Consider the following 14542-nt stretch of genomic DNA (forward strand, 5'->3'; position numbering starts at 1 on the left):
AAAGAAGAAAAAAAGAAAGAAAGAAAGAAGGAAGGAAGGAAGGAAGGAAGGAGGGAGGGAGGGAGGGAGGGAAGGAAGGAAGGAAGGAAGGAAGGAGAGAAGGAAGGAAGGATGGAAGGAAGGAAGAAAAGAAGGAAAGAAGGAAAGAAAGAAGCCCCCTTGTGTCTAGTCTTGGGGGGGGGGGGGATTATGGGATGCCGGGAGAGGAGAGGGAGGGAGGAGGAGCTCCGCTTCCCAGAGTTGGGGGGGGGGGGGGAGGGAGGGACAGGGAAGATCCTGGCGTCACTTCCGGAACTCCTTTGTTGGGGGGGGCACGGAGGGAGGGGGAATGACCCAGTTTCCTTGGGAAGAAGGGAAGAAGGAAGGAACTAGGTAAGGAAGGGGCAGCGTGTGGGGACGGGGACGGGACAGGGAGAGCTGTTCAGCAGTGGAACTCTCTGCCTCGGAGTCCAGTGGAAGCTCTAAATGGAGGCTGGGTGGCCATCTGCAGGGGCTGCTTGGGTTGCGGCAGAAGGGGGTTTGGGTAGATGGGGAGGGGGGAACGACAGGAAGAGGGGGCTGCCAGAAGAGCTGTTCAGCAGTGGAACTCTCTGCCTCGGAGTCCAGTGGAAGCCCCTTCCTTGAAAGGTTTTAAACGGAGGCTGGGTGGCCATCTGTCGAGGCTGCTTGGGTTAGGGTAGATGGGGGAGGGGGGACGACAGGAAGAGGGGTCTGCCAGAAGAGCTGTTCAGCAGTGGAACTCTCTGCCTCGGAGTCCAGTGGAAGCGCCTTCCTTGGAAGCTTAGAAGCAGAGGCTGGGTGGATGGCCACCTGTCGGGGCTGCTTGGATTGTGGCAGAAGGGGGTTGGGTGAGATGGCCTTTGGGGGTCCCTTCCCCCCAAGCATCCCTGCCATAGAGGTCAGGAGAGAATGCTTCTGGAACATGGCCAGACAGTTGGGATTCCGGCCATGAAAGCCTTCCACAACACAATAAGGATTGGGGTTGGCTTGATGTGCCTCTTGGAACGTTTCTCTCCTTCGTCCTCCATTTGTGCCTCTTCAAATTCTGCAGCACTGCTGGTCACAGCTGACCTCCAACTGGAGCGCTCAAGGGCCAGGGCTTCCCAGTTCTCAGTGTCTATGCCAGAGTTTTGAAGCTTGGCTTTGAGCCCATCTTTCAATCTCTTTTCCTGCCCACCAACATTCCATTTTCCATTCTTGAGTTCGGAGTAGAGCAACTGCTTTGGGAGACGGTGGTCAGGCATCCGGACAACGTGGCCGGTTTAGCGGTGTTGATGGCAGAGGACCATGGCTTCAGTGCTGGTGGTCTTTGCTTCTTCCAGCACACTGACAGTTGTCTGCTTGTCTTTGATTTGCAGGATTTTCTGGAGGGAGCGCTAATGCAATCGTTCCAGGAGTTGCATGTGACATCTGTAGACAGTCCACATTTCACACGCATATAGCAGGGTTGGGAGGACAATGGCTTTATAAACAAGCCCCTTGGTCTCCCTACTGAGGTCCCGGTCCTCAAGCACTCTCTGCTTCATTTGGAAAAATGCTGCACTCGCAAAGCTCAGGCGGTGTTGTATTTCAGTGTCAATGTTGATGTCTGTAGACAGTCCACGTCCCGCAGGCGTATAGCAGGGTTGGGAGGACAATGGCTTTATAAACAAGCACCTTGGTATCCCTACGAATGTCCCAGTCCTCAAACATTCTCTGCTTTATTTGGAAAAATGCTGCATTGTATTTCAGTGTCAATGTTGATGTCTGTAGACAGTCCACATCTCGCAGGCGTATAGCAGGGTTGGGAGGACAATGGCTTTATAGACAAGCCCCTTGGTCTCCCTACAGATGTCCCAGTCCTCAAACACTCTCTGCTTCATTCGGAGAAATGCTGCACTCGCAGAGCTCAGGCGGTGTTGTATTTCAGTCCCAATGTTGGCATCTGTAGACAGTCCACGTCCCGCAGGCGTATAGCAGGGTTGGAAGGACAATGGCTTTATAAAGAAGCCCCTTGGGCTTCCTACGGATGTCCTGGACCTCAAACACTCTCTGCTTCATTTAGAAAAATGATGCATTCGCAGAGCTCAGGCAGTGTTGTATTTCAGTGTAAATGTTGACATCTGTAGACAGTCCACGTCTTGCAGGCATATAGCAGGGTTGGGAGGGCAATGGCTTTATCAACAAACCCCTTGGTCTCCCTACGAATGCCCCAGTCCTCAAACACTCTCTGCTTCATTTGGAAGAATGCTGCACTCGCAGAATTCAGGCAGTGTTGTATTTCAATGTCAATGTTGATGTCTGTAGACAGTCCACATTTTGCAGGCGTATAGCAAGGTTGGGAGGGGAATAGCTTATAAACAAGCAGCTTGGTATCACTACGGATGTCCCGGTCCACAAACACTCTCTGCTTCATTTGGAAAAATGCTGCACTCGAAGAGCTCAGGCGGTGTTGTATTCCAGTGTCGATGTTGATGTCTGTAGACAGTCCACGTCTCGCAGGCGTATAGCAGGGTTGGGAGGACAATAGCTTTATCAACAAGCCCCTTTGTATGCCTACGGATGTCTTGGTCCTCAAACACTCTCTGCTTCATTCGTAAAAATGCTGCACTCGCAGAGCTCAGGCGGTGTTGTATTTCGGTGTTGATGTTGACTTTGGTGGAGAGGGGGCTGCCAAGGGAGTGGAAATGGTCCACATTTTCTAATATTCCACCATTATGCTGTATCTCTAGCATTGGAGAGGGGTTGGCCGGTGACTGCTGGAAGAGCACTTTGGTTTTCTCAGTTTTCAATGGCAGGCCGAGCTTCTGATGGAATTGTTCCAGGAGTTGCATGTGACATCTGTAGACAGTCCACGTCTCACAGGCGTACAATCTATATATATATAAATGCTCTGTGCATAATGAGTGCTTTAAAAACAAAAGATGTTCAATGACAGGTCGAGCTTCTCGTATGCTTCTGCAAAGGTGTTTAGAGTGGCTTGTAGGTCGTCTTCTGAATGCACACATTATATAATAATAATAATAATAATAATAATAATAATAATAATAATATAAAATCCCTCTGATGTTTTGTGTGTCATTCAGAGGTTCATGTGACCCAAAAATCCCATTGCTATTGTATCTGAAGTGCCTTGGAGAGTTGCCTTGAGGACATGAAAGTGGGTATTAATAATAATAATAACAATAACAATAATAAATGTGCCACACAAAAGATGGATGTCAATCAAGGCCATCAAAACTCAAGCAAGAATAATGCATTCGAGAGTCTTTTGGGCCTCTCTTGCAGCCGCCAAATAAGTTAGGCATCTCGAACTTCAGCCCGAATTCCAAAATGGCTGAGATAATAATAATAATAATAATAATAATAATAATAATAATAAGGAAGCCTCTTTGCTTCCTGATGTGGGTCAAAAGGATGAAATGTATTTAAACCTGAGGGAGAACTGATATAAAATAACACTCAGATGCCATCTTGAGAAATTGTCTAAAATGTGAGAGGGAACATCTTGTTGGGAATGTCAGGATAAATGTGGGCATTAATTATTTATTTGTAATATATAGATTTACTCCTTCCTTCTGGTAAGAATAGACAGAACTTCCATATGGTTTTGTGAGGCCTGGAGGCTTCTTTCTTTCTTCTGAGGAATAGCGGCCATTTTGGGAACATCTGTATGAGGGGACATCTCGTGTATGTTGGGAATGTCAAGATAAAGCTAAAATGGGGATTATTATTATTTATGTATTTGTAATATATAGATTTACTTCTGCCTTCTAGTAAGAATAGACAGAATTTCTTATGGAAGTGAAGGGCTTCTTTCCATACAGTTTTGTGAGGCCTGGAGGCTTCTTCTTTCTGAGGAATGGCAGCCATTTTGGAAATATCTCTATGAAGGAACATCTCTTGTTTGTTGGGAATGCCAGGATAAAGCTAAAATTGGGACTATTATTATTATTATTATTATTTGTAATATAGATCCACTTCTGCCCTCTGCGAGAAATAGGCACAACTTTTTATGGAATTGAATGGCTTGTTTCTTCTTATGGAAGTGAATGGCTTCTTTCCATGTGGTTTTGTGAGGCCTGGAGGCTTCTTTCTTTCTTCTGAGGAATGGCAGCCATTTTGGGGACATCTGTATGAAGGAACACCTCGTTTGTTGTGAATGCCAGGATAATGCTAAAATGGGGGTTATTATTATTACTATTAGTAGTATAGATCCACTTCTGCCCTCTGCGAGAAATAGGCACAACTTTTTACGGAATTGAATGGCTTGTTTCCATATGGTTTTGTGAGGTCTAGAGGCTTCTTTCTTCTGAGGGATGGCGGCCATTTTGGAAACATCTGTATGAAGGGACATCTTGTGTATGTTGGGAATGTCAGGATAAAGCTAAAATGAGGATTATTTATTTATTTGTAATATATAGATTTACTTCTGCCTTTTGGTAAGAATAGACAGAATTTTTTACGGAATTGAATGGCTTGTTTCCATATGGTTTTGTGAGGCCTAGAGGCTTCTTTCTTCTGAGGAATGACAGCCATTTTGGGAACATCTATATGAGGAGACATCTTGTATATGTTGGGAATGCCAGGATAAAGCTAAAATGGGGATTATCACTATTTATGCATTTGTAATATATAGATTTACTCCTTCCTTCTGGTAAGAATAGACAGAACTTCTTATGGAATTGAATGGCTTGTTTCCATACAGTTTTGTGAGGCCTAGAGGCTTCTTTCTTCTGAGGAACGGCGGCCATTTTGGGGACATCTTTATGAAGGGACACCTCTTGTTTGTTGGGAACGCCAGGATAAAGCTAAAATGGGGATTATTACTATTATTATTTGTAATATAGATCCATTCTGCCCTCTGCGAGCAATAGGCACAACCTTTTACAGAATTGAATGGCTTCTTTCCATATGGTTTTGTGAGTCCTGGAGGCTTCTTTTTTCTGAGGAACGGCAGCCATTTTGAGAACATCTCTATGAAGGAACACCTCTTGCTTGTTGGGAATGCCAGGATAAAGCTAAAATGGGGATTATTATTATTTATTCATTTGTAATATATAGATTTACTTCTTCCTTCTGGTAAGAATAGACAGAACTTTTTACGGAATTGAATGGCTTGTTTCCATATTGTTTTGTGAAACCTGGAGGCTCTTCTGAGGAACAGCAGCCATTTTGGGAAGGAATACCTCTTGTGTGTTGGGAATGCCAGGATGAAGCTAAAATTTGGACTATTATTATTATTATTATTATTATTATTATTATTATTATTTGTAATATAGATCGACTTCTGCCCTCTGCAAGAAATAGGCACAACTTTTTACGGAATTGAATGGCTTGTTTCCAAATGGTTTTGTGAGGCCTGGAGGCTCCTTTCTTTCTTCTGAGGAATGGCGGCCATTTTGTCCGTGCTGCCAAGCCATTCCTCTCCCTATGCTGGGAAGAGGGAACAAAATGGCCTCCTCAACAGCTTGCCGCCCCAAGAGGACCTTGGGAAGGGTAGTTTAATGGCCTTGCCCCTGGCCCTCTCGTGGATTGGCCCTGCCTTGTTGCAGAACTACAATTCCCAGAAGCCCTCAGCAGCTAGGCAAGAGGCGGCTGCCCTTCGTTCTCCTCAGGATGGCCTTTACCTAGGAAGAGCCCTGAGGGGATTCTTGTGGCTTAGCTTTGGTGCTTTTATGTATTTATTTCAGGATATTTAAAACAACCCACAAAAACATTACGAAGAAAAGCCTAACAACATAACAGAATAAAGAGAAAAATAAAGTTTGCTTTTTGGAAGCAAAGCCTCCTCGTAATGGACCCTTTTCCCTGAAGGAAGCATTGTGAGGGATGTAGGAATAATGAGAAAGGAGAAAGGAGTTTGTGACAAGAAGAACAGGATCCCCAATGAGATCCAAGGGATCCTGGAATGTCAATCTACCAGAGATGAGAAGATTGAGGGCAAAAAGGATAGATTTTTTGATTAGAGCCAGAAGTGCGAGCTAGGCCTTTCTATTTGCTATTTCTCCATTTTTCTCTCTCCTTTGCTTCAAAACACTACACACCTCCTTTTCTATCCTTCATTCTCTTCTCTCCTCTTTTCTTAGAATCCGAAGAAAATGGGGTAGGCCATCCAGTCCAACCCCATTCCTTCAAGAAGCAGGAAAATCGCCTTCAAAGCACCCCTGACAGATGGCCATCCAGCCTCTGCTTCAAAGCCTCCAAGAAGGAGCCTCCACCACACTCCGGGGCAGAGAGTTCCACTGCTGAACGGCTCTCACAGTCAGGAAGTTTTTCCTTCTTCTCCCCTCTTTTCTTAGAATCCTAAGAAAATGGGGTAGGCCATCCAGTCCAACCCCATTCCTTCAAGAAGCAGGGAAATCTCCTTCAAAGCATCCCCAACAGATGGCCATCCAACCTCTGCTTCAAAGCCTCCAAGAAGGAGCCTCCACCACACTCTGGGGCAGAGAGTTCCACTGCTGAACGGCTCTCACAATCAGGAAGTTCTTCCTTCTTCTCCCCTCTTTTCTTAGAATCCTAAGAAAATGGGGTAGGCCATCCAGTCCAACCACATTCCTTCAAGAAGCAGGGAAATCACATTCAAAGCACCCCTGACAGATGTCCATCCAGCCTCTGCTTCAAAGCCTCCAAGAAGGAGCCTCCACCACACTGGGGCAGAGAGTTCCACTGCTGAACGGCTCTCACAGTCAGGAAGTTTTTCCTTCTTCTCCCCTCTTTTCTTAGAATCCTAAGAAAATGGGGTAGGCCATCCAGTCCAACCCCATTCTTTCAAGAAGCAGGAAAATCGCCTTCAAAGCACCCCTGACAGATGGCCATTCAGCCTCTGTTTCAAATCATCCATAGAAGGAGCCTTCACCACACTCCGGGGCAGAGAGTTCCACTGCTGAACAGCTCTCACAGTCAGGAAGTTCTTCCTTCCTCTCCCCTCTTTTCTTAGAATCCTAAGAAAATGGGGTAGGCCATCCAGTCCAACCCCATTCCTTCAAGAAGCAGGAAAATCGCCTTCAAATGGTTGCCGGTGGTGGGCCGCCCTGAGCCCCATCCCTCCTCCTGGGGGTAAGAAGGACAGGATAGACATGTTTGAAATAAATAAACAAATAAATGTGCCTGGAAGTGCACCTCCTCCTTGTGTGTTTACATTGAAAGACTGGGAGAGAAAACCCCTATTTTTCAGGATTAAGGCTCTTGGGTGCCACGGTGTGCTGGCCAAGGTGTTACAATGCTACAACGAAGCTGCGTCTCTTGTGGGTGGGCTACCACTGGGGAGTCCACTGCCCAGGATTCTGCCCTCTTATGAAATGTCCTTATCAAGTATGACACGTTATAATGTGAATTTATTGGTCTGTGTTCAGTTGAGATCTTGTGGTGAACAACTTTTGCAATGCTCAGTGTTCATTCAGGTGCAATGACCGACTCACTCTGCAGTGCTAGAAAAGTCGAGACTGAGGAACCTTTTCATTTGGTAGGGCAGAATTCTAAGTTGGGAGTGGCAGTGGCCTCATGTATCCCTCAAGAGCTACACCTTGTGTGGTGGAGGCTCCTTCTTTGGAAGCTTTTAAGCAGAGGCTGGATGGCCATCTGTCAGGGGTGATTTGAATGCAATATTCCTGCTTCTTGGCAGAATGGGGTTGGACTGGATCGCCCATGAATCATAGAATCATAGAATCCAAGAGTTGGAAGAGACCTCATGGGCCATCCAGTCCAACCCCATTCTGCCAAGAAGCAGGAATATTGCATTCAAATCACCCCTGACAGATGGCCATCCAGCCTCTGTTTCAAAGCTTCCAAAGAAGGAGCCTCCACCACACTCCCTCCGGGGCAGAGAGTTCCACTGCTGAACGGCTCTCACAGTCAGGAAGTTCTTCCTCATGTTCAGATGGAATCTCCTCTCTTGTAGTTTGAAGCCATGGCTCCATTGCGTCCTAGTCTCCAGGGAAGCGGAAAACAAGCTTGCTCCCTCCTCCTCCCTGTGGCTTCCTCTCACATATTTATACATGGCCCTCATAATATCTCCTCTCAGCCTTCTCTTCTTCAGGCTAAATATGCCCAGTTCCCTAAGCCGCTCCTCATAGGGCTTGTTCTCCAGACCCTTGATCATTTTAGTCGCCCTCCTCTGGACACATTCCAGCTTGTCAATATCTCTCTTCAATTGTGGTGCCCAGAATTGGACACAATATTCCAGATGTGGTCTAACCAAAGCAGAATAGAGCATGGGGAGCATTACTTCCTTAGATCTAGATACTAGGCTCCTATTGATGCAGGCCAAAATCCCATTGGCTTTTTTTGCTGCCACATCACATTCCTGGCTCATGTTTAACTTGTTGTCCACGAGGACTCCAAGATCTTTTTCACACGTACTGCTCTCGAGCCAGGCGTCCCCCATTCTGTATCTTTGCATTTCGTTTTTCCTGCCAAAGTGGAGTATCTTGCATTTGTCACTGTTGAACTTTATTTTGTTAGTTTTGGCCCATCTCTCTAATCTGTCAAGATCCCAGCTACAACTCTGGGTTCTTGGTTCTTAAGCCAAGCTGTGCTGTGCTCAGCTACATTTCAGGATTTCCTTTTCTTGCTTTACAGGCAGCCGAGGAAGAGGCAGCCACTGAAGCCTCCCAGGCATGTCACTTGGAAGACAGGAATGCAGCTCTGCTGAGGAACACAGAAGCCTGGAATGGAAGCCACGTGGAGGTAGGTCCCCAAAATGTGTTTCCCTTAAAGCAAACTGCGAAGTAGCAAGGGAACACTGTACTAGGAAACTTGGTTGAGCAGGTGGCTCATTTTGATGCTTAGGGAGTGACCTGGAAGCCTTTTTGGACTGGGAGGCAACCCAAAAAGACAGTAAGGAAACCCTTGTGTCTCTCAACATTTAGCACATGCTGGTAATTCAGTGGAACTCATGATCCAGAGTGAATGACACTCTTTAATATTGGAAGGAGCTCTGTCTGTCTGTCTGTCTATCTTCCTCTCTGTCGACTGTTCCTTTGACCACATTAGGCGACAATTCCATGAAATCCGTGTGACCTTCTAATGATGGAATGAGTTGCCATCGCTCCCTTCTTTCCTTCTATTATTCTCTCCTTCCACCTTCTGATCCTTTAGCTCAGTGGTTCTCAACCTGGGGGTCGCGACCCCCAGGGGGGTCACCTGGCCATCTTGGAGGGGTTGCGAGGCCGCCTCCGTTATTATTATTTACAGTTTTTATATTCCGCCCTTCTCACCCCGCAGGGGACTCAGGGCGGATTACAGTATACACATATATGGCAAACATTCAATGCCAGTTTGACAGACAACGAATACAGACAATACACAGAGGCTATTTAATTTTTTTCTGGCCGCCAGGGGAGCTGCTGCTTTCATCGTCCATCAGTGACACCGATGAAGTTCTTCCGCATTCCACATCCCGGAGTTTTCTTTATGACCTCATAAATTCGTTAATTTAGCCTCCCACACAAGGTGGTACCTTATTTTCCTACTTGACAGATGCAACTGTCTTTCGGGTTGCAAAGGTCAACAACAGGCTACACAATGGCTGGACACCCACTCCAGCCCGGGCTGGCTTTGAACTCATGACCTTTTGGTCAGAGTGATCAGAGTGATCTTAATGCAGCTGGGCACAATGGGGAAAGGGAGGTTTTCAAGCAGAGGCAGGATGGCCATCTGTTGGGAAGGATCTGGTTGTGTCATTCCTGCATGATGTCACCACAGTGCCCCTTGTAGTAGTATTATTATAGTATATATTATTATGTTTTCAATATTATATATAATATTATATTAGATATTATAATACTATGCATCGGGTTGTAGGTTTTTTCGGGCTATAGAGCCATGTTCTAGAGGCATTCTCTCCTGACGTTTCGCCTACATCTATGGCAAGCATCCTCAGAGGTTGTGAGGTCTGTCAGAACTAGGAAAAAAGTTTATATATCTGTGGAATGACCAGGGTGGGACAAAGGACTCTTGTCTGCTGGAGCTAGGTGGGAATGTTTCTACCAGAATGTGTCCAAAGGAGGGCGACTAAAATGATCAAGGGTCTGGAGAACAAGCCCTATGAGGAGCGGCTTAAGGAGCTGGGCATGTTTAGCCTGAAGAAGAGAAGGCTGAGAGGAGATATGATAGCCATGTATAAATATGTGAGAGGAAGCCATAGGGAGGAGGAGGGAGCAAGCTTGTTTTCTACTTCCCTGGAGACTAGGACGCAATGGAACAATGGCTTCAAAGTACAAGAAAGGAGATTCCGTCTGAACATGAGGAAGAACTTCCTGACTGTGAGAGCTGTTCAGCAGTGGAACTCTCTGCCCCGGAGTGTGGTGGAGGCTCCCTCTTTGTCCACGGCAATGTGTCTGAAATGTGAGATAACAAATTCCCCACTGGGAAAACATAAAGCTTCAGGAGGCTCCTTCTTTGGAAGCTTTGAAACAGAGGCTGGGTGGCCATCTGTCAGGGGTGATTTGAATGCAGTATTCCTGCTTCTTGGCAGAATGGGGTTGAACTGGATGATGGCCCATGAGGTCTCTTCCAACTCTTTGATTCTATGATTCTATGACACTCAGCCAGCTGCGGCACAATCCCAAGGGTGCGGGCCAGGCAAGGGCTCCTTCATGCGAGGCAAAGCCCATCTCACCTGCCTCGCGTTCTCGCCATCGGCAAGGGTGCGGGGCAGGCGAGGGGTCCTCCGCGCAAGGCCTGGCCTCACGCAAAGCCCGTCTCGCTTGCCTTGCGTTCTCGCCATCTGGGAGTTCTGTGTGGAAGTCTCAGTGGCCTGTGGAAGTCAGCGCTGAATCGGCTGAAGATACTGCAAATCCATATTTTTTCCTGATTAATCATGATGCCTTAATTATGTTGAATTTGTAACAATTAAAACACATCCTTCATATCAGATGTTTACATTACGATTTGTAACAGTAGCAAAATTACAGTTATAAAGGAGCAACAAAAATAATTTTATGGTGGTGGGTCACCACAACATGAGGAACCATATTTATTAGGGCTGGGCGGTTTTGTTTCGTTAATTCGTAATTCGTTAAAAATTCGTTATTTTTTTTTTTAACGAAGCGATAACGAACCATTCTGGAGCAACTTAAAAACGAAATGAATTTTTCAATTCGTTTCGTAAATGCTTCGTATTTTGTTATGTATTCGTTTCGTTATTGGTTTGAGGTCGTTTCATTATTATTTCCGCATGTCTGGGGCAAGTTTTATAGTTGTTTTTTGTTTAATTAGTGAAAAAAATTATAATATCACACCAACAGTCAACAACAGAGGGAGAGGGAAGCTTCAGAAGTTTTTTTAGCGTATTGCGCGATCGCGGCCGCCATTAACGAATTGATTCGTTATTGTTTCGTTATTGTTTTGTAATTTTTTTACCATTTACGAAATTTAGTAAATATCGAACTTTTTTAAAGGAAAATTTCGGAATTCTTTTAAATATCGAAACGCAAAAAACCCCCCAAAAACGAATTGATTTTAGAAACAAATTTTTCCGTTGTTACCCAGGCCTAATATTTAGGGGTCCCGGTGTTAGAAAGGTTGAGAATAACTGCTTTAGCCACATTTGGAATCCACCCAATAATCTCCGTGATTCTTTCTTCCTTCCTTCCTTCCTTCCTTCCTTCCTTCCTTCCTTCCTTCCTTCCCTCCCTCCCTCCCTCCCTCCTTTCCTCCCTCCCTCCCTCCTTTCCTCCCTCCCTCCCTCCCTCCCTTCTGCCTTTCCTTTGTTCCTTCCATCCTCTCTTCAGTGCTCATCCCCCTTCTTTCCTTTTCTTCTGTTGTCTTCTTGAGGCCCTTTCAGGGCAGACCAACTTTGGTCCCAGTCCTGTTCATTTGGTGAGACTGATTCTGGATACAGACCTTCTTATGAATCTGTAATCACCTCTTTGTATGCCCTTGAGACCCTTCGTAGAATCCTAGAGTTGGAAGAGACCTTGTAGGCCATCCAGTCCAACCCCATTCTGCCAAGAAGCAGGACAATCGTGTTCAAAGCAGCCCCAACAGATGGCCATCCAGCCTCCTGTTTAAAAGCCTCCATAGAAGGAGCCTTGACACTCTGGGACAGAGAGTTCCACTGCTTTTTTTTTTTTTTGTGTGTCAGGAGCGACCTGAGAAACTGCAAGTCGCTTCTGGTGTGAGAGAATTGGCCGTCTGCAAGGACGTTGCCCATGGGACGCCCGGATGATTTGATGTTTTTATCATCCTTGTGGGAAGCTTCTCTCATGTCCCCGCATGAGGAGCTGGAGCTGATAGAGGGAGCTCATCTGCCTCTCCCCAGATTCGAACCTGCGACCTGTCTGTCTTCAGTCCTGCCGGCACAGGGGTTTAACCCACTGCGCCACCGGGGCTCCATAGAAGGAGCCTCGACACTCCGGGACAGAGAGTTCCACTGCTAAACAGCTGTATTTCTCCTCTGTATTTCTCAATATTTCCATTTTCAACATGACCCATGAAGGGAAAGGAGGGGGGTAATTGTGGTGGTAAAGAAAGTTCACTCCTTATCTTTCGCTTCTTCTTTTTTTGACCAGGGAAATGAGCATTCTAGGAAGCCACATCTGCCATGATGAGAAACAAACCAGCATCTAATGGATATCGAGGGAGTGGGAAACCAAAAAGTGCCATAAGAAAACCAATTACATAGGAAGAAGAAATCCTCTGAAGGTGCTGATCTTGTGGAACTCTTTGCCTCCTTCACAGATCAAAGAAGGAAAAAGAAGAGTCAAGTGTCTCTATTTCAGTAAATAATGAATATCACTTTCAACTTGGGGAAGAAACTCCATAAATGTACAGAATGTGGGAAGGGCTTTAGTTGTCTGGGCACTCTGCAGTTACATGAAAGAACTCACACTGGGGAGAAACCCTACACCTGCTTGGAGTGTGGACAGAGCTTTGCTCAGATTGGACACCTGCAGTCACATCAAAGGATCCACACAGGGGAGAAACCCTACACTTGCCTGGAGTGTGGACAGAGCTTCGCTCAGAGTGGACAACTGCATGCCCATGAAAGGACTCACACTGGAGAGAAACCCTATACATGCCTGGAGTGTGGAAAGAGGTTTGCGCTGAGTGGAAATCTGCATTCCCATCAAAGGACTCACACTGGGGAGAAACCCTATACATGCTTGGAATGTGGAAAGAGCTTTGCGCTAAGTGGGAATCTGCATTCCCATGAAAGGACTCACACTGGGGAGAAACCCTATACATGCCTGGAGTGTGGAAAGAGCTTCACTCACAGCGGAGGTTTACGTTTGCATCAAAGGACTCACACTGAGGAGAAACCCTATACATGCTTGGAGTGTGGGCAAAGCTTTGCGCAGAGTGGACATCTGCAGTCACATCACAGGACTCACACTGGGGAGAAACCCTATAAATGTGCCGAATGTGGAAAGCGCTTTAGTCGACATGGCTTTTTGCAGAACCACGAAAGAACTCACACTGGGGAGAAACCCTATACGTGCCCGGAGTGTGGCAAGAGCTTCAATACGAATGGGAACCTATATTCACACCAAAGAACTCACGCTGGGGTGAAACCCTATATATGCTTGGAATGTGGAATGGGCTTCACTCTGAACGGGAGCCTACAGAGACACCAAAGAAGTCACACTGGGGAGAAGCCCTATACATGCCTGGAGTGTGGAAAGAACTTTGCCCATAGTGAGATCCTACAGAGACACCAAAGAACGCACACTGGGGAGAAACTGTATACATGCCCCGAGTGTGGAAAGAGCTTCACTGACAATGGAAATCTAAATAGACATCAAAGCACTCACACTGGAGAGAAACCCTACAAATGCCTGGAGTGTGGACAGAGCTTCAGTCAGAGTGGAAATCTACGTTCACATCAAAGAAATCACACTGGAGAGAAACCCTATACATGCCCTGAGTGTGGAAAGAGCTTCACTGACAGTGGAAATCTAAATAGACACCAAAGCAGTCACGCTGTAGAGAAACCCTACAAATGCCTGGAGTGTGGACAGAGCTTCGCTCGGAGTGGACAACTGCATTCCCATCAAAGGACTCACACTGGAGAGAAACCCTATACATGCCTGGAATGTGGAAGAAGCTTCACTGAGAGTGGAAATCTAAGTAGACATCAAAGGAGCCACACTGGGGAGAAACCGTACACATGCCTGGAGTGTGGAAAGAACTTTTCTCAGAGTGGACAACTGCATTCCCATGAAAGGACTCACACTGGAGAGAAACCCTATACATGCCTGGAGTGTGGAAAGAGCTTCTCTCAGAGAGGAAATCTACATTCACATCAAAGAACTCACATTCGGAATAATCCATATCCAGGCATTCCTTGGTTGCAAACAGGAGAGGTTCTGTAGGCTTGTTCTTAAGTTACGTTTTTATATAAGTCAGAAAACATACCTTTAAAATGTTTAATTTCAGACATTGTAAAGTGTTGATGGCATAGGAAAGGGTTCACACTCCTTGAACATTTGTTTTGCAGAACCTATACACCTGTTCAGAAGATTTCTACTCCCTTTCTGTTCCTGGGGAAATTGGAGTTTGAAAACTTTGTTTGGTTGTCATGGAAACAAGGCTTGGTGATACATTTATTTATTTATTA

General features: G+C 45.9%; 1 protein-coding gene across 2 annotated transcripts; it reads left to right on the forward strand.

Annotated features, from left to right (window-relative positions):
* The first annotated feature begins 286 nt into the window (after positions 1-286).
* LOC132775590 (zinc finger protein 420-like) lies at positions 287-14542 on the forward strand. Of its 2 annotated transcripts, none has more exons than XM_067469438.1 (3): positions 287-372; positions 8560-8667; positions 12495-14542. In XM_067469438.1, the coding sequence occupies exon 3, from the start codon at positions 12711-12713 to the stop codon at positions 14295-14297; it is 1587 nt and encodes a 528-aa protein (XP_067325539.1). In that variant the 5' UTR covers positions 287-372; positions 8560-8667; positions 12495-12710; the 3' UTR covers positions 14298-14542. The 2 variants fall into 2 exon arrangements, with proteins under 2 accessions (XP_067325539.1, XP_067325540.1); XM_067469439.1 differs by lacking the exon at positions 287-372 and adding an exon at positions 6828-7038.

The sequence above is a fragment of the Anolis sagrei genome, chromosome 5 (assembly GCF_037176765.1).
Source record: "Anolis sagrei isolate rAnoSag1 chromosome 5, rAnoSag1.mat, whole genome shotgun sequence".
Taxonomy (NCBI): domain Eukaryota; kingdom Metazoa; phylum Chordata; class Lepidosauria; order Squamata; family Dactyloidae; genus Anolis; species Anolis sagrei.

What these genes read in the sequence shown, in the direction of transcription:
- LOC132775590 (XM_067469438.1), top strand. Translation starts at nt 12,711, where the DNA reads ATGAATATCACTTTCAACTTGGGGAAGAAACTCCATAAATGTACAGAA.